We start from the raw sequence: 24811 nt of genomic DNA, 5'->3' as shown, positions 1-24811 counted from the left end.
CTCATTATTTAGTCTAAGTAGCCTCCAACCTGATGGCACGAATATCGATTTCTCTAAATTCCAGTAATTCCGCCGTCCCGACCCTCTTTTTCCATTCCTCATGTGGCTCTCTGCTGCCCCTTCTTGTCTCCTCACCTGCCCATGATACCCCTGAGGTGCCCCTCCTCTGTCACTTTCTCCTGCCTTAGATTTAGATTTTCTTTTAGAGATACAGCATGGTACAGGCCCTTCCAGTGAGCCTGTGCCACCCAACTAGACCCACGTGACCAATATCCGACTGACCCATACTTCTTTGGACCATGGAAGCAAAACAGAATACTTGGAGGAAACCCACGCAGTGACAGGGAGAACAATCAGATTCCTCACAGGCTGTGGCGGGAATTGAACTCGGTTCACTGGCGCTGTAATAACATTATGCTAACCACTACACTACCATGCTGCTCCAAAGTTTCAGACTGACAAATCCTCTCCTATCAGATTCTTTGTTCAACCCTTTACATTTTCCACCCATCACACCCTAGTGTCTTTCTCCATCCCTCTCTTCCTCACCCACTCAGCTCACCTGATCTCACCTATCACCTACTGGCTTGTACAGCTTCCCCAACCCCACCGTCTTATTCTGGCTTCTTCCCCCTTCTTTTTCAGTCCTAGTGAAGATCCAAAACATTGACTGTTTTTCCCCCTCCATAGATGCTGAGTTCCTCCAGCATTTTGTGTGTTTTTCAAATTCCAAGAAGCTGTGAATTTCTTGTGTTTCTGATTTACTTGATGCAGCCATCTACTGCAGATGTAATTTTCCTTAGTTTACATCATCCACAATAGTCTTGTTGTTTATTCCTTCTCATTCTATTCTCTCTCTGCTATGAAGCTTTAACTCTTTAGTGTTCTGTGTCTGCCCTTGTGTTGTCTCAGGAAGCCCGCTCAAGCTCTCTTCCAAACCTACAAGTCCAAGCAGAGACAGACAGAGTCCAGCAACCACTTCCAGCTCACCAAGAGAAGTCAAAGAGAGTCCGGTGTTGGAAATGCAACAGGTAGTGCAAACAGTAAGAATTTTGACAAATATATAATGTTGGTGTTATGTCAAAATGCAATGATTTCATCTTTTTGTGTTTCTCTTATTGAAGTGATTTGGTCAGTTTCACTGGCAGACTTGAAACTTGCTTGGTGTTGCCTTTGAAACTTCTAGCCCAAAAAGAACTTCAACAGGGCAAGGAGGGTACAGCAAATGGCATTGAATTGATATTAAATGAATAAACTATCAATTGTTTCCAGTGTTCTAAACACTGATGCTGTTTATAAAAAAAATAAGAGGATATTTTCAGAAAGTGTATTTAATTCTGATCAGGATCTAGAATCATGTAAGGACCTTGAACTCAGACTGTTTTGTACTATGCATTTCTCCCTGTGTTGCTACAGAATGTTTCAGACTGCACTAAGGACCTTAATTCCTGAACTCCATAAATCAGTCTTCTCTAATATTCACTGATATTGTGGATGAGGCCTTCTATTGGTCAGGGTTGACCATGGATGTTGCATCCCGGCTGTCTACATGATACGCAAGCCAGGACAGTGCAATGTGGAGAGCAAGCTGTTTCCCATGTACCAGATTCCACCCGCTCCACCACAGTGAAATATTCATAGATTAAAATAAAATTAGAATCATTGAAATTGGGTAATAATACTGAATTGACTCCCTTTTCCTACTCTCACCGCACCTTTCTACTTGACTGAGGAGCCATTGCCTTTGGCACCTAACGTAGTTCTGACTAGTCTGCAAAGCCTCAGACTGGAAGCTGTTGAAGTTCACTGTCCCCCAATGGGATCCATAAAGGGTGGACAGAAGGAGATTTGGAAGGGTTGGAGGATGCAGAGAAGATGCTGGAAACAGTGATGTGCAAGAACAGAATATATTTCCCATTGGGGAACAAGCCAATATTGGAGTCTGAACAATGCATTCTCTGCCATCCAGCACTTGAGGCTTCTGTATTTGATTGACAACATCAAACAATTAATCTGGTTGTACTTCCTTAAGTGGATCAAGATAGTTATAGGATTATATTATAGCCCATCCAATAGTCAGCAGGATTTAAAGGAGCAAATGTGTAAAGAGATCACAGACTGTTGGAAGAAATATAATGTTGTGATAGTAGGGGGTCTTCACTTTCCACATAATGACTGGGACTCCCATACTGTAAATGGGCTGGATGGGATAGAGTTTGTTCACCAAAGTTTCCATAATTAGCATATGGATTCCCAATTAAAGAATGTGATAGTTCACCTCCTGTTAGAAAATGAGCCTGGGCAATTAACAGAAATTTGTGGAAGGAAACACTTTGCACCTAGTGATCATAATACCTTTAGTTACAAGGTAATAATGGAAAAGGATAGGTCTAGTCCTCAGATTGAGGTCCTAAATTGGAGAAGGGCCAATTTTAATGGTATCTGGCAAATGTGCATGAAGATGGCTCGATCTCTGGAAAAGATGTACGGTACTTTTTAAGTTAAGGCAGGAAATTATGGGCTGCTGAGCCTGACTTCAGCAGTAGCTAAGTTATTGCAAGGAATTCTAAGGGACCGGATATTTAAGTATTTGGATAGACGGAGACTGACTAGGTACATGGTAGGTCACGTCTAACCAGTCTTGCAGAGTTATTTGAGGAAGTTCGAGGGAAAGCGGATGAAGGCAAGGCAGCCGATGTTGTCTGTGCTGTAGAGTTCTCTGACTCTTAAGATTCATGTTGAAGTATTATCAGCACTTCTCAATCAAAGGGATGATCCAGGTACCATCTGAAGCTAAGCAGGGAGTTCTCCTTGGTGTCCTTTCTTTACTTCTCCCTCTACTAACGTCAGAGAGCCACTTTGCTGTTTGTGGGGTAAGGTAGTTTCCACATTTCTTTAATTACCAAGTGGTCACATTTCAAAAACTTCAAAGTGCTTCGGTGTGCTCCCAAGTTCTCAATATGTGCTAGTTTTTATTGTCCATAGTAAGAACTGATAATGCTGGAAACACTCAGCAGGTCGGGTGGCATTCGGTATCATCATTTTGAGAAACAACACAGTAACAGGCCCATCCAACCCAGCTGTCCAGTTACACCCTTGTGACCAATTAACATACTAAACTGCATGTCTTTGGACTGTGGGAGGAAACTGGAGCAGCCATAGGAAACCTACGTGTTCACAGGGAGAACATACAAACTCCTTACTGACAGCAGTGGAACTGAATCCCAGTCGCTGGGGCTTAAACAGCATTATTTCCATCACAATGTTACCATGCCTTCTATCCCTTCCCACCTATGTCCGTGATACTTCCCATGCTTTACATCGCTTCAAAGATTTCAAGTTCCCTGGCCCCCACCGCCTCATTTTCACCATGGACGTCCAGTCCCTATATACCTCTATCCCCCACCAGGAAGGTCTCCAAGCTCTCCATTTCTTCCTGGATTCCAGACCCAGCCAGTCACCTTTTACCACCACTCTTCTCCGCCTCGCGGAATTAGTCCTGACCCTTAACAATTTCTCCTTTGGCTCCTCCCACTTCCTCCAAACTAAAGGCGCAGCCATGGGCACCCGCATGGGTCCCAGCTACGCCTGCCTTTTTGTCGGCCATGTGGAGCAATCTACGTTCCAAGCCTACACCGGTATCTGTCCTTCTCTTTTCTTACGTTACTTCGACGACTGCATCGGCGCTGCTTCCTACACGCATGCTGAGCTCGTCGACTTCATTAACTTTGCCTCCAACTTTCACCCCACCCTCAAACTCACCTGGTCTATTTCTGACAACTCCCTCCCCTTTCTAGATCTTTCTGTTTCTATCTCTGGAGACAGCCTATCCACCGATGTCTACTACAAACCTACAGACTCCCACAGCTACCTAGACTATTCCTCCTCCCACCCTGTCTCCTGCAAAAATGTTATCCCTTTCTCTCAATTCCTCCGTCTCCGCCGCATCTGCTCTCAGGATGAGGCCTTTCATTCTAGGACAAAGGAGATGTCTTCCTTTTTTAAAGAAAGGGGCTTCCCTTCGTCCACTATCAACTCTGCCCTCCATCGCGTCTCCCGTATTTCACGCACCTCTGCCCTCACCTCATCCCCCCGCCAGCCCACCAGGGATAGAGTCCCCCTGGTCCTCACCTATCACCCTACCAGCCTACAGATCCAATGTATAATCCTCCGTAACTTCCGCCACCTCCTACGGGATCCCACCACCAGCCACATCTTCCCCTCCCCCCCCACTCTCAGCTTTCCGCAGGGATCGCTCCCTATGTGACTCCCTTGTCCATTCATCCCCCTCATCCCTCCCTACGAACCTCCCTGGGCACTCATCCCTGCAAACGGAAGAAGTGCTACACCTGCCCCCACACTTTTTCCCTCACCACCATCCTAGGCCCCAGACAGTCCTTTCAGGTGAGGCACCACTTCACCTGCGAGTCAATTGGGGTGATATACTGTATCCGGTGCTCCCGATGTGGCCATTTATACATTGGGGAGACCCGCCGCAGACTGGGAGACCGTTTCGCCGAACACCGGCGCTCAGTTCTCCAGCAGTGGCGGGATCTCCCTGTGATCACACACTTCAACTCCACAGACCACTCCCACTCTGACATGTCTGTCCATGGCCTCCTCTACCGTCAAGATGAGGCCACACGCAGGTCGATGGAGCAATACCTTATCTCCCGCCTAGGTAGCCTCCTACCTGCCGGCATGAACATTCAACTCACAGACCACTGTTGATACCCCTGCCCCCCCCCCCTTACCCCATCCCTATCTATAATTTTAGTCTGGTTCTCTTTCTCTCTCTTTCCCCCCTCACTATAATCTCTTCCCCCCCCCCCCAGCCCTACCTTTCTTTCTCTTTTATTTCCCATAATTCTCCACCTTCCCCCTAGCCCATTTCCCTCCAGCCTATCACTTCCCAGCTCTCTACTTTATCCCTCCCCCCACTTCTTATCCCCCCTTGACCATCCCATGTACTTCACTCCTGATGAAGGGGTTCGGCTCGAAACGTCGTTATTACCTCCTCCCATAGATGCTGTCTGGCCTGCTGAGTTCTGCCAGCATTTTGTGTTTTTTATTTATTTCCAGCATCTGCAGATTCACTTGTGTTGCCTTTGCTTAATTGTTAGTTAGTTGTAGACTGGCTTAAGAGCTGATCAGCAACTGGTTCAAAGTAAAATTTATTAACAGAGTACATACATGTCACCGCATACAACCCTGAGATTCTTTTTCTTGCAGACATACTCAGAAAATCTATAGAACAGTGACTGTAAACAGGATCAATGAACACCAAACTGTGCAAATGCAAATATTAATAAATAACAATGAATAATGAGAGCATGAAATAACAAGATAAGAGTCCTTAAAGTGAGATCGTTGGTTGTGGGAACACCAGAAATAGAATGAGTGTAGTTGTACTCTTTTGTTCAAGATGCTGATGGTTGAGGGGAAGTAACGTTCCTGGGGTAACGTTCCTGGGGGTGCATGTCCTGAGGCACTTGGTCATTCTTCCTGATGGCAGCAGCGAGAAAAGAGCATGACCTGGGTGGTGAGGATCTTTGATAATGGGTGCTGCTTTTCTACGGCAACATTTCATGTAGATGTACTCGGTGGTTGGGAGGGTTTTACCCATGATGTCCTGGGCTGAATCCATTACCTTTTGTCGGATTTTCTGCTCAAAGACATTGGCAGTAATTAGTGTCAAACAACACACTTTCCACTACATGTCTAAAGAAGTTTGCCAAGATTTTTGATGACATACCAAATCTCAGCAGACTCCTGGGGAAGTAGAGATAGTGTTGTGCTTTCTTTGCAATTATATTTATATGATGGGTCCAGGACACCCAGGAATTTAAAGTTACTGATCCTCTGCAGCTCTGATCTTCCAATGAGTACTGGCTCATGGACCTCTGGTGTCCCTCTCCTGGTCTACAATCCTTGGTCTTACTGACATTGAGTGAGAGGTTATCGTTAAGACACCACTACACCACTCGGCCAAATTTTCAATCTCCCTCCTGTATGCTGAATCATCACCCCATTTGATACAGCCTAAAACAGTGATGTCGTCAGCAAACTTGTATTCAGTGCTGGAGCTGTACTTAGCCACACAGTCAGAGGTGTAAAGTGAGTAGAGTAGGGGCTAAGCACACAGCCCTGTGGTACACCTGTGCTGATTGAGGTTGTGGGGGAGATGTTTTTGCCAATGCAAACAGACTGGGGAAATGAATCTGCAAGTGAGGAAATCCAGGATCCAATTGCACAAGGGGGTATTGGGGCCCAAGACTTAGAGTTTACTGATTGGTTTTGAGGGGATGATTCAGAATCAGATCGGGTTTATTATCACTGGTAAATGTTGTGAAATTTGTTTTGTGGCAGCGGTAGAATGCAATACATAATAAAACTATAAATTACAATAAGAAATTATATAATATGAATGCACAATAGTACTAGAAAGTTTGTGAACCCTGTAGAATTTTCTCTATTTCTGCATAAATGTGATCTAAAATGGGATCAGGTCTTCATACAAATCCTAAAACTCTTAAAGAGAACTCAAATAAATAAATAACACTAAAGCATTATACGTGTTCATTTATTTAGTGAGAGAAATGATCCAATATTGAATGTATTTAGTGGAAAAAGTACGTGAACTTTTGCTGTCAGTAACTGGTGTGACCCTCTTGTACAGCAATAACTTCAACATAATATTTCTGATAACTTGATCAGTTCTGCATACATTAGCTTGGAGGAATTTTAGGCCATTCCTCCTTACAAAACTGCTTCAACTCTGGGATGCTGGTGGGCTTCCTTGCATGAGCTGCTTGCTTCAGGTCCTTCCACAACATTTCTATACTAATAAGGTCAAGACTTTGATTTGGCCATTCCAAAACATGAATTTTCTTCTTTTTAAACCATTTTGTTGTTGATCTACTCTTCTCTTTTAGATCATTGTCTTGTTGTATTATCCAACTTCTATTAAGCTTCAGGGGATAGACTGCTATCCTGACATTCTCCTGTAAAATGTCACGATACAATTTTGAATTCATTGTTCCCTCAATGATTGCAAGCTGTCCAGGCCCTGAGGTAGCATAACAGCCCCAAACCATGATGCTCCTTCCACCATGATTCACAGTTGAGATGAGGTTTTGGTGTTGCTGTGCAGTGCAATGCCCTTTTCCTTCCAAACATAGTAATTTCTGCCAAGAAGTTCAACTTTTGACTCATCTGTCCACAGAACATTGTCCCAGAAGTGTTGTGGAACATCCAGGTGGTCTGTTGCAAACTTGAGATGTGCAGCAGTGTTCTTTTGGAGAACACTGTTCTTCCGTGGTGTCCTTACATGAACACTATTCTTGTTCAGTGATTTTCTTACACTGGACACATGAACATAGACTTTAGCAAGTTCTACAGATCTCTGTGGGTCTTTTGCTGTTACACTTGGGTTCTTTTTCACCTCTTTCAGCATTGCATGTTGTGCTCTTGGTGTGATCTTTGCAGGATGCCCACACCGAGACAGAATAGCAACAGTACTGAATTTCTTGCATTCGTAGACAATTTCTCCTATTGGGGACTGATGAATACTCATGTCTTTAGAAATGCTTTTGTCACCTTTTCCAGCTTCATGCATGGTGCACATAAACAGATCTTTCTTGATGAGAGCAGGCTCTGTCCGTAACCTGATTTTGTGTGCCTTTTTTATAGGGCAGGGCACCTCTGCAACCCACGCATCCAATCTCACCTCATTGATTGGAACACCTGACTCCAAATAGCTTTTGTCGAAGGCATTACTCCCGAGCTTCACATACTTTTTCAAACAAATACATCTAGTTTCAATAAATAAATGAACAAGTATAATGTTATTGTGTTAATTATTTAATTGGGTTCTCTTTATCTAGTTTTAGGACATGTGAAGATAAGATCACATTTTAGGCCATATATATGCAGTAAAAGAGAAAATTCTACAGGGTTCAGAAACTTGCTAGCACCACTGTGTGTTATCACTGTCCAACAGAGTATTGCGATTGCAAGTAAAATGTCCAAAATAATCTCCTACGCATTAGGCCAATTAGGCCTTACTGGGCTAGTGGGTCTGTATCTGTGTTGCTTGATGACTCTATCCATCCCAGACAGAAGTGCTGGTGTGCTTGACATAGGAGCAAGTACAAGTCTGGCTTGGTGTGCACCATCTTCGGTTTCCCCCTCCATAATATTGAGAAAAGAGTAGACAAGATATAAAGTCAGTTCAGTCTGGAGAACTTAGAAACCAGCAGAACAGGTTGCTTTCAATGCCTAATTCCATACATGTGGGTAAAGTGTGAGAATATTCTTCCTCAGCATTACTGAATCTGACAGTGTTCTTGTGATCACACATCAAATGGGTTCTTACCTGGGAAGTGCACACCAACTGATGTGGCTGCTGGGAGATCCAGAATTGCACAGCTTGGGCTGGCTTCTGGTACATCGACGACTGCATTGGCGCTGTCTCCGGCACGCACGCTGAGCTCGTTGACTTCATTAACTTTGCCTCCAACTTTCACCCTGCCCTCAAATTTACCTGGTCCACTTCCGACACCTTCCTCCTCTTTCTTGATCTTTCTGTTTCCATCTCTGGAGACGGCTTATCTACTGATATCTACTATAAGCCTACAGACTCTCACAGCTACCTGGACTATTCCTCTTCCCACCCTGTCTCTTACAAAAATGCTATCCCCTTCTTACAATTCCTCTGTCTCCGCCGCATCTGCTCTCAGGATGAGGCTTTTCATTCCAGGACGAAGGAGATGTCTTCCTTTTCTAAACAAAGGGGCTTCCCTTCTTCCATTATCAACTCTGCTCTCAAACGCATCTGTCCCATTTCCCGCACATCTGCCCTCATCTCATCCGCCCGCCACCCCACTCGGGATGGGGTTCCCCTTGTCCTCACCTACCACCCCACCAGCCTCCAGGTCCAACATATAATTCTCCGTAACTTCCGCCACTTCTAATGGGATCCCACTACCAAGCACATCTTTCCCTCCCCCCCCCCCCCCTTTTGCTTTCCACAGGGATCGCTCCCTACACGACTTCCTTGTCCACTCATCCCCCCCATCCCTTCCCACCAGTCTCCCTCCTGGCACTTATCCTTGTAAACGGAACAAGTGCTACACCTGCCCTTACACTTCCTCCCTCACCACCATTCAGGGCCCCAGACAGTCCTTCCAGGTGAGGCGACACTTCACCTGTGAGTCGGCTGGTGTGGTATACTGAGTCTGGTACTCCCGGTGTGGCCTTTTATATATTGGTGAGACCCGACGCAGACTGGGAGACTGTTTCGCTGAACACCTACGATCGGTCCACCAGAGAAAGCAGGATCTCCCAGTGGCCACACTTTTTAATTCCACGTCCCATTCCCATTCTGATATGTCTATCCATGGCCTCCTCTACTGTCAAGATGAAGCCACACTCAGGTTGGAGGAACAACACCTTATATACCGGCTGGGTAGCCTCCAACCTGATGGCATGAACATTGAATTCTCTAACTTCCGTTAATGCTCCCCTTAATACCCCATCCCTGATATATTTAGTTGTTTGCCTGTTCTCCATCTCCCTCTGGTGCTCCCCCCCCCCCCCATTGCTTTCTCCGGAGGCCTTCTGTCCCATGATCCTTTCCCTTCTCCAGCTCTGTATCACTTTCACCGATCACCTTTCCAGCTCTTAGCTTCACCCCACCCCCTCCGGTCTTCTCCTGTCATTTTGCATTTCCCCCTCCCCCCACTACTTTCAAATCTCTTAGTATCTCTCCCTTCAGTTAGTCCTGACGAAGGGTCTCGGCCCGAAACTTCGACAGCGCTTCTCCCGATAGATGCTGCTTGGCCTGCTGTGTTCCACCAGCAATGTGTGTGTGTTGTTTGGCTTCTGGTAACAGTGACTTCCCAGTCCCATCTCCCTGAGGCATTAATTCTATCCACCTCATTTTTTGCTTTGTTTTACCAAAATATTCCAGCAATTTTCTGTTTGAATAAAGTTTCCATGAAACAATCTCTATACCATTTTTCACAATGCTATAGTAAATCACAAAGGATCTGGATATAATTCAGAATCACAATTGAGTTTGTTATCAGTGACGTATGTAGTGAATTTAGTATTACTGCTGTAAACTCATTTTAGTGACAATTAAATTGACTGAGGTTCTGAATGATTTGAGGGAATTTATTATACAACAGTCCTTGGCCAATGAATACTTCAACAGTTACAGAAATTCTGCATGTTAGAAGTTACTTTCTTTGGTGAACTGGAAAGTAATTTCCATGGCCTTCCTTTCCTCCTCTCTACTGCTTCTTTCTGTACTTTCCTGCTGCCCTCTATCTTCAGGTGATAACTTACTGTCAAGCTTCACGCTGCTTTTCCAAATTGCTCTCATTGTAAGAAAGTCCAATGAAAGGCTTTGCTTTACAAAGAAACTTACTTTCAACAATTGTTTTTAATAAGGGCAGCTGTGTCAGGTAACCTTGGGCAAAAATTATAAGCCCCAATGAAGTGTAATATTAACAGTTATAAAAACAGGAAATGCAAGTTGGCTGCATCCTGCTAGGTTGCAGATCCACTGAGTGTTTCTAGCATGGTCGGTTTTGATTTCAAAGTTCTAGCATTTGCAGTATTTCTGATTCATAATATTTGTAAGATATTCCAAACAAGTCATTCTGAATGATTTTCTTTCCTTTAAGACCTTCTGCATTTCACCATCATCAGTATATGCATCCATGACCCTTGTAATATGAGCTACTATATTATCAATTCAAGAGTTAATAAGAATATGAATCTTCTATTTTATCATAATCTGTACACACATCCATTACAAATTTCCTGTTCCTTTTTTATGATTTCTGCCAACATTTTCCATTTGGGTCCACCTTTATCACACATTCCTCCTTAGTGAGTGTCACTCTGCATACTTTGGTGAATGAAGTGCACAAGATTCTTTCCAGTAACTCTGATTTCAACCCTGTCTCACTAATAGCGATGTCATAATTCCGGGTGTTGATCCATGGCCTGAGCTCAAATGCCTTTCCCACGATACTACTTGCATTGAAATATATTCAGCTCATGACACTAATCAACCTCTTGAATCCTGACTTTGAGCTCTTACCACCATCTGCTTCCACAAACTCTCTGCTAACTGTTCTGGCATTCTGGTTCCTATCCCCTGCAACTCTAGTTTGAACAGTACATTGTGAGAATGTGAACTTTGTCTCATTTCTGCGTTTTTCCAGTGCAGCAACAGTTTATGAAGTAATTTTAACAAATGGGATAATTTAAAAAATTGTGGAGATTATATCTGTTTTGTTCTTTTTCAATTGCTTGGAAAGGAATGGCTATGAGAGTGGGAGGGTAAAATCACTCACAATTATACATGTAACAACAAATTAGAGAGGGCTTTCTTTCACCAATAAACAGTTCGCAAAAGCAAAAAGTTAAGTAGTGAGAGGCCAGGCCAGTCATTAGATCTGTGGGGCAGAGTTGCAAATTATATTTTCTTGTTCAATCTTTCAAAAGGGATGAGTCACTTTAGTGCAGGAAGGAGATGACAATGAATGAGAAAGTAAGTAGCTAACCGTTGCATCTTCTCCGATTCCTGACATTTAATGCCACACTCTCTGTGGGTCTGATCATTTTATCCCACTGTCTAGCTGCAGGATACCACTCATCCCTCCCCTTTGAACATAGCTAAGGGGAGTGGGGAGGGAGGGAGGGAGGGAGAAAAAAAAGAAAGCAAGTTTGGAAGCCTTAAGGAAAAGGCAGGAATGGTAAACTTTATGGAGATAGATGCTTAGAAGCATGAAAAGAAAAACACCCAAAGCAGCTTGAAGCATATTCAATGAGCCCAATGTTTATCTTCATCCTGTGAGGGAAAACTAAACAGTGAGACCTACACCCTTGCCATTCCAACATGAAAGTTCTTTCCCAGTCTGTTTGTTTTTACAGTGGGATCTGTGCACGTTGCTACAATGACACTGACAGTTTCCCTTGGCTTCTGTTACAATACTGTTATGAAGGAGATACGCGCATGCAGGCTGAAGCTCATCTGCTAGCCCTCTCCTTAAACTCACACCCTACCAGATTCATGACCCTTGATTCCTGATAACCAGAAGTACAATGAAGTTTCAGCTTGGAGAAATGGAGGGTTAGCTTCTAGCTGAGGCATTTTATAATGAGCAAGTAGTCTCTTTTCGAGCAGCGTTACCACTGATAGCAGGTCAATAGTTTTGTAGTTTCCTGTTTTCTCGAAAGTCAGAGTTCACTTTATTGTCGTCTGTATACACAGCTGCAGTGGGAAACTTACTTTCAGCAACATCAGGGGCACGACATTCAGGAGTAAAATATAAATATTAATTATACAAAATGGTCCATTTCTTTCTCCATCTTCTTTAATATTTGGGTTTCATTTGCCACTACCCTCCAACCACAGAAAATGTTCCAGAATGGATTTTGGAAGAATAAGTTAGCTTACTTGTTCTGACCATTACATTGTGTGTGGAAGTCAGGTTATTCACAGCTGAGGTAAACTATGAAGATAATTTCAGTAACTGGAGGATATTCAATGACATAACATCTTTTTGGAGCTTAATTGCTATTGGTCTATTGATTCTTTCACAAAGGACTGGTCAAATTCCCTACCAGTCACTGTTCCTTCTTTAACATGACTGAACACAATAACAAAATTAGACCAATGTTGGCAAAATGGAAGTCATGTTGCTGGGATAATAAATTTGGTCAGATCCTGTACAACATTTATATGATCAACAGTCAGCAAGTTTGTTTTTTAAACAAGAAGCTGATGCTGGAATCTTTATTTAAAAGCTGCTTTTGAATTTGAAGTTTTCATTAAACTCCATTTCCTCCATAAACTCCATTTCATTTCACAGTTTTCACTGTGCATATGTTTATTTCCTTTTAAAAAGAACTTTATTATTTCAACAACAAAGCAGAAGATGTTGGAAAAAATGCATAAAAAGCTGAAAATGGTTGAAATCTGAAATGTTGACGATACTCAGAGGCACGGACAAAGTCTGTGGAGGGTTCATATCAGTCAGAGAAGCTGAGCTAATGTTACAGGACAATGAGTTTTCACCTGATGCATTGTTTCCTCTGTAAACAGTCCCTCCATAGACTATCCCTCTATTGACAGTCCCTCCATAGACTGTCCCACTATTGACAGTCCCTCCATAGACTGTCCCTCAATTGACAGTCCCTCCATAGACTGTCCCTCCATTGACAGTCCCTCCATAGACTGTCCCTCCATAGACTGTCCCTCAATTGACAGTCCCACTATAGACTATCCCTCTATTGACAGTCCCTCCATAGACTGTCCCTCTATTGACAATCCCACTATAGACTGTCCCTCCATTGACAGTCCCTCCATAGACTATCCCTCAATTGACAGTCCCTCCATAGACTATCCCACTATTGACAGTCCCTCCATAGACTGTCCCTCAATTGACAGTCCCTCCATAGACTGTCCCTCAATTGACAGTCCCTCCATAGACTATCCCTCTATTGACAGTCCCTCCATAGACTGTCCCTCAATTGACAGTCCCTCAATAGACTATCCCTCTATTGACAGTCCCTCCATAGACTATCCCTCTATAGACAGTCCCTCCATAGACTGTCCCACTATTGACAGTCCCTCCATAGACTATCCCTCAATTGACAGTCCCTCCATAGACAGTCCCTCCATAGACTGTCCCTCTATTGACAGTCCCTCCATAGACTGTCCCTCAATTGACAGTCCCTCCATAGACTGTCCCTCTATTGACAGTCCCTCCATAGACTGTCCCTCTATTGACAGTCCCTCCATAGACTGTCCCTCTATTGACAGTCCCTCCATAGACTGTCCCACTATTGACAGTCCCTCCATAGACTATCCCTCAATTGACAGTCCCTCCATAGACTGTCCCTCCATAGACTGTCCCTCAATTGACAGTCCCACTATAGACTATCCCTCTATTGACAGTCCCTCCATAGACTGTCCCTCTATTGACAATCCCACTATAGACTGTCCCTCCATTGACAGTCCCTCCATAGACTATCCCTCAATTGACAGTCCCTCCATAGACTATCCCTCTATTGACAGTCCCTCCATAGACTGTCCCTCAATTGACAGTCCCTCCATAGACTGTCCCTCTATTGACAGTCCCTCCATAGACTGTCCCTCTATTGACAGTCCCTCCATAGACTGTCCCTCCATTGACAGTCCCTCCATAGACTGTCCCTCTATTGACAGTCCCTCCATAGACTATCCCTCTATTGACAGTCCCTCCATAGACTGTCCCTCTATTGACAGTCCCTCCATAAACTATCCCTCTATTGACAGTCCCTCCATAGACTGACCCTCTATTGACAGTCCCTCCATAGACTATCCCTCAATTGACAGTCCCTCCATAGACTGTCCCTCTATTGACAGTCCCTCCATAGACTGTGCCTCTATTGACAGTCCCTCCATAGACTGTCCCTCAATTGACAGTCCCTCCATAGACTGTCCCTCTATTGACAGTCCCTCCATAGACTGTCCCTCTATTGACAATCCCTCCAAAGACTATCCCTCTATTGACAGTCCCTCCATAGACTGTGCCTCTATTGACAGTCCCTCCATAGACTGTCCCTCAATTGACAGTCCCTCCATAGACTGTCCCTCTATTGACAGTCCCTCCATAGACTGTCCCTCTATTGACAGTCCCTCCATAGACTATCCCTCTATTGACAGTCCCTCCATAGACTGTCCCTCCATTGACAGTCCCTCCATAGACGGTCCCTCTATTGACAGTCCCTCCATAGACTATCCCTCTATTGACAGTCCCTCCATAGACTGTCCCTCTATTGACAGTCCCTCCATAGAATGTGCCTCTATTGACAGTCCCTCCATAGACTGTCCCTCTATTGACAGTCCCTCCATAGACTATCCCTCTATTGACAGTCCCTCCATAGACTGTCCCTCTATTGACAGTCCCTCCATAGACTGTCCCTCTATTGACAGTCCCTCCATAGACTGTCCCTCAATTGACAGTCCCTCCATAGACTATCCCTCTATTGACAGTCCCTCCATAGACTATTCCTCTATTGACAGTCCCTCCATAGACTGTCCCTCAATTGACAGTCCCTCCATAGACTATCCCTCTATTGACAGTCCCTCCATAGACTGTCCCTCAATTGACAGTCCCTCCATAGACTATCCCTCTATTGACAGTCCCTCCATAGACTATCCCTCTATTGACAGTCCCTCCATAGACTGTCCCTCAATTGACAGTCCCTCCATAGACTGTCCCTCAGTTGACAGTCCCTCCATAGACTGTCCCTCAGTTGACAGTCACTCCATAGACTGTGCCTCTATTGACAGTCCCTCCATACTGTCCCTCTATTGACAGTCCCTCCATAGACTATCCCTCTATTGACAGTCCCTCCATAGAATGTCCCTCTATTGACAGTCCCTCCATAGACTGTCCCTCTATTGACAGTCCCTCCATAGACTGTCCCTCCATTGACAGTCCCTCCATAGACTGTCCCTCAATTGACAGTCCCTCCATAGACTGTCCCTCCATTGACAGTCCCTCCATAGACTGTCCCTCTATTGACAGTCCCTCCATAGACTGTCCCTCCATTGACAGTCCCTCCATAGACTGTCCCTCTATTGACAGTCCCTCCATAGACTGTCCCTCCATAGACTGTCCCTCCATAGACTGTCCCTCCATTGACAGTCCCTCCATAGACTGTCCCTCCATTGACAGTCCCTCCATAGACTGTCCCTCCATTGACAGTCCCTCCATAGACTGTCCCTCCATTGACAGTCCCTCCATAGACTGTCCCTCTATTGACAGTCCCTCCATAGACTGTCCCTCAATTGACAGTCCCTCCATAGACTGTCCCTCCATTGACAGTCCCTCCATAGACTGTCCCTCTATTGACAGTCCCTCCATAGACTGTCCCTCTATTGACAGTCCCACTATAGACTGTGCCTCTATTGACAGTCCCTCCATAGACTGTCCCTCTATTGACAGTCCCTCCATAGACTATCCCTCTATTGACAGTCCCTCCATAGACTGTGCCTCTATTGACAGTCCCTCCATACTGTCCCTCTATTGACAGTCCCTCCATAGACTGTCCCTCTATTGACAGTCCCACTATAGACTGTGCCTCTATTGACAGTCCCTCCATAGACTGTCCCTCTATTGACAGTCCCTCCATAGACTGTCCCTCTATTGACAGTCCCTCCATAGACTGTGCCTCTATTGACAGTCCCTCCATAAACTATCCCGCTATTGACAGTCCCTCCATAGACTGTGCCTCTATTGACAGTCCCTCCATAGACTGTGCCTCTATTGACAGTCCCTCCATAGACTGTGCCTCTATTGACAGTCCCTCCATAGACTGTCCCTCCATTGACAGTCCCTCCATACTGTCCCTCTATTGACAGCCCCTCCATAGACTGTCCCTCTATTGACAGTCCCTCCATAGACTGTCCCTCAATTGACAGTCCCTCCATAGACTGTCCCTCTATTGACAGTCCCTCCATAGACTGTCCCTCTGTTGACAGTCCCTCCATAGACTGTCCCTCCATTGACAGTCCCTCCATAGACTGTCCCTCTATTGACAGTCCCTCCATAGACTGTCCCTCCATTGACAGTCCCTCCATAGACTGTCCCTCTATTGACAGTCCCTCCATAGACTGTGCCTCTATTGACAGTCCCACTATAGACTGTCCCTCTATTGACAGTCCCTCCATAGACTCTCCCTCTATTGACAGTCCCTCCATAGACTGTCCCTCTATTGACAGTCCCTCCATAGACTGTCCCTCTATTGACAGTCCCTCCATACTGTCCCTCAATTGACAGTTCCACTATAGACTGTCCCTCTATTGACAGTCCCTCCATAGACTGTCCCTCTATTGACAGTCCCTCCATAGACTGTGCCTCTATTGACAGTCCCTCCATAGACTGTCCCTCTATTGACAGTCCCTCCATAGACTGTGCCTCTATTGACAGTCCCTCCATAGACTGTGCCTCTATTGACAGTCCCTCCATAGACTGTCCCTCTATTGACAGTCCCTCCATAGACTGTGCCTCTATTGACAGTCCCTCCATAGTCTATCCCTCTATTGACAGTCCCTCCATAGACTGTCCCTCAATTGACAGTCCCTCCATAGACTGTCCCTCAATTGACAGTCCCTCCATAGACTGTCCCTCAACTGACAGTCCCTCCATAGACTGTGCCTCTATTGACAGTCCCTCCATAGACTGTGCCTCTATTGACAGTCCCTCCAAAGACTATCCCTCAATTGACAGTCCCTCCATAGACTGTGCCTCTATTGACAGTCCCTCCATAGACTGTCCCTCTATTGACAGTCCCTCCATAGACTGTGCCTCTATTGACAGTCCCTCCATAGACTATCCCTCAATTGACAGTCCCTCCATAGACTATCCCTCAATTGACAGTCCCTCCATAGACTGTGCCTCTATTGACAGTCCTTCCATAGACTGTCCCTCTATTGACAGTCCCTCCATAGACTGTGCCTCTATTGACAGTCCCTCCATAAACTATCCCTCTATTGACAGTCCCTCCATAGACTGACCCTCTATTGACAGTCCCTCCATAGACTATCCCTCTATTGACAGTCCCTCCATAGACTGTCCCTCTATTGACAGTCCCTCCATAGACTGTGCCTCTATTGACAGTCCCTCCATAAACTATCCCTCTATTGACAGTCCCTCCATAGACTGTGCCTCTATTGACAGTCCCTCCATAGACTGTGCCTCTATTGACAGTCCCTCCATAGACTGTCCCTCCATTGACAGTCCCTCCATACTGTCCCTCTATTGACAGTCCCTCCATAGACTGTCCCTCTGTTGACAGTCCCTCCATAGACTGTCCCTCTATTGACAGTCCCTCCATAGACTGTCCCTCTATTGACAGTCCATAGACTGTCCCTCAATTGACAGTCCCACTATAGACTGTCCCTCTATTGACAGTCCCTCCATAGACTATCCCTCTATTGACAGTCCCTCCATAGACTGTCCCTCAATTGACAGTCCCTCCATAGACTGTCCCTCCATTGACAGTCCCTCCATAGACTGTCCCTCAATTGACAGTCCCTCCATAGACTGTCCCTCTATTGACAGTCCCTCCATAGACTGTCCCTCTATTGACAGTCCCTCCATAGACTGTCCCTCCATTGACAGTCCCTCCATAGACTGTCCCTCTATTGACAGTCCCTCCATAGACTATCCCTCTATTGACAGTCCCTCCATAGACTGTCCCTCTATTGACAGTCCCTCCATAGACTATCCCTCTATTGACAGTCCCTCCATAGACTGTCCCTCTATTGACAGTCCCTCCATAGACTGTCCCTCTATTGACAGTCCCTCCATAGACTGTCCCTCAATTGACAGTCCCTCCATAGACTATCCCTCTATTGACAGTCCCTCCATAGACTATTCCTCTATTGACAGTCCCTCCATAGACTGTCCCTCAATTGACAGTCCCTCCATAGACTGTCCCTCTATTGACAGTCCCTCCATAGACTGTCCCTCAATTGACAGTCCCTCCATAGACTATCCCTCTATTGACAGTCCCTCCATAGACTATCCCTCTATTGACAGTCCCTCCATAGACTGTCCCTCAATTGACAGTCCCTCCATAGACTGTCCCTCAGTTGACAGTCCCTCCATAGACTGTCCCTCAGTTGACAGTCACTCCATAGACTGTGCCTCTATTGACAGTCCCTCCATACTGTCCCTCTATTGACAGTCCCTCCATAGACTATCCCTCTATTGACAGTCCCTCCATAGAATGTCCCTCTATTGACAGTCCCTCCATAGACTGTCCCTCTATTGACAGTCCCTCCATAGACTGTCCCTCCATTGACAGTCCCTCCATAGACTGTCCCTCAATTGACAGTCCCTCCATAGACTGTCCCTCCATTGACAGTCCCTCCATAGACTGTCCCTCTATTGACAGTCCCTCCATAGACTGTCCCTCCATTGACAGTCCCTCCATAGACTGTCCCTCTATTGACAGTCCCTCCATAGACTGTCCCTCCATAGACTGTCCCTCCATTGACAGTCCCTCCATTGACAGTCCCTCCATAGACTGTCCCTCCATTGACAGTCCCTCCATAGACTGTCCCTCAATTGACAGTCCCTCCATAGACTGTCCCTCCATTGACAGTCCCTCCATAGACTGTCCCTCTATTGACAGTCCCTCCATAGACTGTCCCTCAATTGACAGTCCCTCCATAGACTGTCCCTCCATTGACAGTCCCTCCATAGACTGTCCCTCTATTGACAGTCCCTCCATAGACTGTCCCTCTATTGACAGTCCCTCCATAGACTGTCCCTCTATTGACAGTCCCACTATAGACTGTGCCTCTATTGACAGTCCCTCCATAGACTGTCCCTCTATTGACAGTCCCTCCATAGACTGTGCCTCTATTGACAGTCCCTCCATAAACTATCCCGCTATTGACAGTCCCTCCATAGACTGTGCCTCTATTGACAGTCCCTCCATAGACTGTGCCTCTATTGACAGTCCCTCCATAGACTGTGCCTCTATTGACAGTCCCTCCATAGACTGTCCCTCCATTGACAGTCCCTCCATACTGTCCCTCTATTGACAGCCCCTCCATAGACTGTCCCTCTATTGACAGTCCCTCCATAGACTGTCCCTCAATTGACAGTCCCTCCATAGACTGTCCCTCTATTGACAGTCCCTCCATAGACTGTCCCTCTGTTGACTGTCCCTCCATAGACTGTCCCTCTATTGACAGTCCCTCCATAGACTGTGCCTCTATTGACAGTCCCACTATAGACTGTCCCTCTATTGACAGTCCCTCCATAGACTCTCCCTCTATTGACAGTCCCTCCATAGACTGTCCCTCTATTGACAGTCCCTCCATAGACTGTCCCTCTATTGACAGTCCCTCCATACTGTCCCTCAATTGACAGTCCCACTATAGACTGTCCCTCTATTGACAGTCCCTCCATAGACTGTCCCTCTATTGACAGTCCCTCCATAGACTGTGCCTCTATTGACAGTCCCTCCATAGACTGTCCCTCTATTGACAGTCCCTCCATAGACTGTGCCTCTATTGACAGTCCCTCCATAGACTGTGCCTCTATTGACAGTCCCTCCATAGACTGTGCCTCTATTGACAGTCCCTCCATACTGTCCCTCAATTGACAGTCCCACTATAGACTGTCCCTCTATTGACAGTCCCTCCATAGACTGTCCCTCTATTGACAGTCCCTCCATAGACTGTGCCTCTATTGACAGTCCCTCCATAGACTATCCCACTATTGACAGTCCCTCCATAGACTGTGCCTCTATTGACAGTCCCTCCATAGACTATCCCTCAATTGACAGTCCCTCCATAGACTGTCCCTCAATTGACAGTCCCTCCATAGACTGTCCCTCAATTGACAGTCCCTCCATAGACTGTGCCTCTATTGACAGTCCCTCCAAAGTCTATCCCTCAATTGACAGTCCCTCCATAGACTGTGCCACTATTGACAGTCCCTCCATAGACTGTCCCTCTATTGACAGTCCCTCCATAGACTGTGCCTCTATTGACAGTCCCTCCATAGACTATCCCTCAATTGACAGTCCCTCCATAGACTATCCCTCAATTGACAGTCCCTCCATAGACTGTGCCTCTATTGACAGTCCCTCCATAGACTGTCCCTCTATTGACAGTCCCTCCATAGACTGTCCCTCTATTGACAGTCCCTCCATAGACTGTGCCTCTATTGACAGTCCCTCCATAGACTATCCCTCTATTGACAGTCCCTCCATAGACTGACCCTCTATTGACAGTCCCTCCATAGACTGTCCCTCTGTTGACAGTCCCTCCATAGACTGTCCCTCTATTGACAGTCCCTCCATAGACTGTCCCTCTATTGACAGTCCATAGACTGTCCCTCAATTGACAGTCCCACTATAGACTGTCCCTCTATTGACAGTCCCTCCATAGACTATCCCTCTATTGACAGTCCCTCCATAGACTATCCCTCTATTGACAGTCCCACTATAGACTGTCCCTCTATTGACAGTCCCTCCATAGACTGTCCCTCAATTGACAGTCCCACTATAGACTGTCCCTCTATTGACAGTCCCTCCATAGACTATCCCTCTATTGACAGTCCCTCCATAGACTGTCCCTCTATTGACAGTCCCTCCATAGACTGTCCCTCAATTGACAGTCCCTCCATAGACTATCCCTCTATTGACAGTCCCTCCATAGATTGTCCCTCCATTGACAGTCCCTCCATACTGTCCCTCTATTGACAGTCCCTCCATAGACTGTGCCTCTATTGACAGTCCCTCCATAGACTGTCCCTCTATTGACAGTCCCTCCATAGACTGTCCCTCAATTGACAGTCCCTCCATAGACTGTCCCTCAATTGACAGTCCCTCCATAGACTGTCCCTCCATTGACAGTCCCTCCATAGACTGTCCCTCAATTGACAGTCCCTCCTTAGACTGTCCCTCAATTGACAGTCCCTCCATAGACTGTCCCTCAATTGACAGTCCCTCCATAGACTATCCCTCTATTGACAGTCCCTCCATAGACTATCCCTCTATTGACAGTCCCTCCATAGACTGTCCCTCCATTGACAGTCCCTCCATACTGTCCCTCTATTGACAGTCCCTCCATAGACTGTCCCTCTATTGACAGTCCCTCCATAGACTGCCTCTATTGACAGTCCCTCCATAGACTATCCCTGTATTGACAGTCCCTCCATAGACTGTCCCTCAATTGACAGTCCCCCCATAGACTGTGCCTCTATTGACAGTCCCTCCATAGACTGCCTCTATTGACAGTTCCTCCATAGACTGTCCCTCTATTGACAGTCCCTCCATAGACTGCCTCTATTGACAGTCCCTCCATAGACTATCCCTCTATTGACAGTCCCTCCATAGACTATCCCTCTATTGACAGTCCCTCCATAGACTGTCCCTCCATTGACAGTCCCTCCATAGAGTGTCCCTCAATTGACAGTCCCTCCATAGACTGTGCCTCTATTGACAGTCCCTCCATAGACTGTGCCTCTATTGACAGTCCCTCCATAGACTGTCCCTCTATTGACAGTCCCTCCATAGACTGTCCCTCTATTGACAGTCCCTCCATAGACTGTGCCTCTATTGACAGTCCCTCCATAGACTGTCCCTCTATTGACAGTCCCTCCATAGACTGTGCCTCTATTGACAGTCCCTCCATAGACTGTCCCTCTATTGACAGTCCCTCCATAGACTGTCCCTCTATTGACAGTCCCTCCATAGACTGTCCCTCTATTGACAGTCCCTCCATAGACTGTGCCTCTATTGACAGTCCCTCCATAGAATGTCCCTCTATTGACAGTCCCTCCATAGACTGTGCCTCAATTGACAGTCCCTCCATAGACTGTCCCTCAATTGACAGTCCTTCCATAGACTATCCCTCTATTGACAGTCCCTCCATAGACTGTGCCTGAGCTGTTGAATATCCCCAGCACTTCAACTTTACTGCATCAGGAACTTTTTAATGCTTTTTTATGATTGTTGTTGGAAGTCATTTAAGGTTTTGAAGCAAAATTAGAATGATTTATTTCAGGCTGAGAAAACAAAGAAGGAAAAGAAGCACTCCTCCAGTGCAGGATCCAGTGCCACGTCGACGTTTAGAAGATCCCAATCTCCAGCGAACATGTCCAAAAGGTCCTTGTCACCGGCAGTGAAGTAAGTTGAATCAAAATCGGCATGCTGCTCAGCCCACTGCTAACCTTTGCACACCTTTGTCAAAGACTGAAAGGGTTCAAATTCCTCTCCAGCTGGTCCCTCAGAGAGGAGGCAAGCCTTCCCTTAACTACCTCCTGGTAGTGGTGACCAAACCTCATCCCACCTACCCATGGCAACAGTGTTATCACATCATTCCAAGTTAGATGTAAAGTGCAGTGCAGGTAGAGAAATGAGGAGTTTGGCCACAGTAGGATAGATTTGGAAATGCAGAGTTCCATCTTAATCATATCAGAGATCCGGACAAGAGTTTGATAACATTGTGATAGAAGCCGTCCTTGACCTTGATGGTATGAGTATCTTCTGCCCGTAGGGAGTTGTGGGGGGGTGGGGTGAAGAAAGAATGCCGGAGGGTGGGAGGTGTCCTGGTTTATACTGCCTGTTTTCCTGAGGCAGTGGGTGGAGTCAATGGAAAGGAAACTTGTTTTCATGATGACTAGCTTATATTCATAACCCCTGCAGTTTCTTACCGTCTTGGGCAGAACAGTGACCATACCAAGTTGGGATGTGTCCAGACAGGGTGCAATGGTTAAAAAATACATTTATTTATCTATTGAGATGCAGTGTGGGGTTGGCCTTTCCAGCCGTTTGAGCCTCGCCACCTAGCAACTCCTGATTTAACCCTCACCTAATCATGGGACAGTTTAAATTAACAATTAACCTACCAATGGGTATGTGTCTGGACTGTGGGAGGAAACCATGCAGTCACAGGGGCAATATACAAACGCCTTACAGACAGTGGTGAGAATTGAACCCAGGTCATTAGTACTGTAAAGCGTTGTGCTAACCACTACACTACCGTACGATGGGAATTGAACCCGGGTCACTGGTACTGTAAAGCGTTGTGCTAACCACTACACTACCGTGCGATGGGAATTGAACCCGGGTCACTGGTACTGTAAAGCGTTGTGCTAACCACTACACTACCATGCGATGGGAATTGAACCCGGGTCACTGGTACTGTAAAGCGTTGTGCTAACCACTACACTACCGTGTGATGGGAATTGAACCTGGGTCACTGGTTCTGTAAAGCGTTGTGCTAACCACTACACTACCATGCGATGGGAATTGAACCCGGGTCACTGGTACTGTAAAGCGTTGTGCTAACCACTACACTACCGTGTGATGGGAATTGAACCCGGGTCACTGGTACTGTAAAGCGTTGTGCTAACCACTACACTACCGTGCGATGGGAATTGAACCCAAGTCGCTGGTACTGTAAAGCGTTGTGCTAACCACTACACTACCGTGCGATGGGAATTGAACCCAAGTCGCTGGTACTGTAAAGCATTGTGCTAACCACTACACTACCGTGCGATGGGAATTGAACCCAAGTCGCTGGTACTGTAAAGCGTTGTGCTAACCACTACACTACCGTGCGATGGGAATTGAACCCAAGTCGCTGGTACTGTAAAGCGTTGTGCTAACCACTACACTACCGTGCGATGGGAATTGAACCCAAGTCGCTGGTACTGTAAAGCGTTGTGCTAACCACTACACTACCGTGCGATGGGAATTGAACCCAAGTCGCTGGTACTGTAAAGCGTTGTGCTAACCACTACACTACCGTGCGATGGGAATTGAACCCAAGTCGCTGGTACTGTAAAGCGTTGTTCTAACCACTACACTACCGTGTGATGGGAATTGAACCCAAGTCGCTGGTACTGTAAAGCGTTGTGCTAACCACTACACTACCGTGTGATGGGAATTGAACCCAAGTCGCTGGTACTGTAAAGCGTTGTGCTAACCACTACACTACCGTGTGATGGGAATTGAACCCAAGTCGCTGGTACTGTAAAGCGTTGTGCTAACCACTACTTGACAGTACTGCCCAGTTGGTGAAAGTCAGCAGGGACATGCTGAAATTCCTTAGCCTAGTGAAGAAGCAGAGGTGCTGTTGAGTTTTTTGCCCATAGCATCTGTGTATTTGGACCAGGACAGATTGTTAGTGATTTGATCCTGAAACTTTCTCCCATTGATACGGACAGGGGTATGTCCTCCACCCAGCATTCCAAAGTAAGTTAGC

General features: G+C 46.1%; 1 protein-coding gene across 1 annotated transcript in view; it reads left to right on the top strand.

Moving 5' to 3' along the window:
* Positions 1–24811, top strand: part of LOC132392147 (MAP7 domain-containing protein 2-like) — a 254808-nt gene that overhangs the window by 42220 nt on the left and 187777 nt on the right. The window contains exons 5-6 of the mRNA XM_059965996.1: positions 913–1031; positions 22607–22728. Of these exons, the coding sequence (XP_059821979.1) occupies positions 913–1031; positions 22607–22728 (241 nt within the window). The remainder of the gene's footprint in view (positions 1–912; positions 1032–22606; positions 22729–24811) is intronic.

Source organism: Hypanus sabinus, chromosome 4 (genome assembly GCF_030144855.1).
Source record: "Hypanus sabinus isolate sHypSab1 chromosome 4, sHypSab1.hap1, whole genome shotgun sequence".
NCBI classification, from domain to species: domain Eukaryota; kingdom Metazoa; phylum Chordata; class Chondrichthyes; order Myliobatiformes; family Dasyatidae; genus Hypanus; species Hypanus sabinus.
This window is presented reverse-complemented; position numbering and strand designations above follow the sequence as displayed.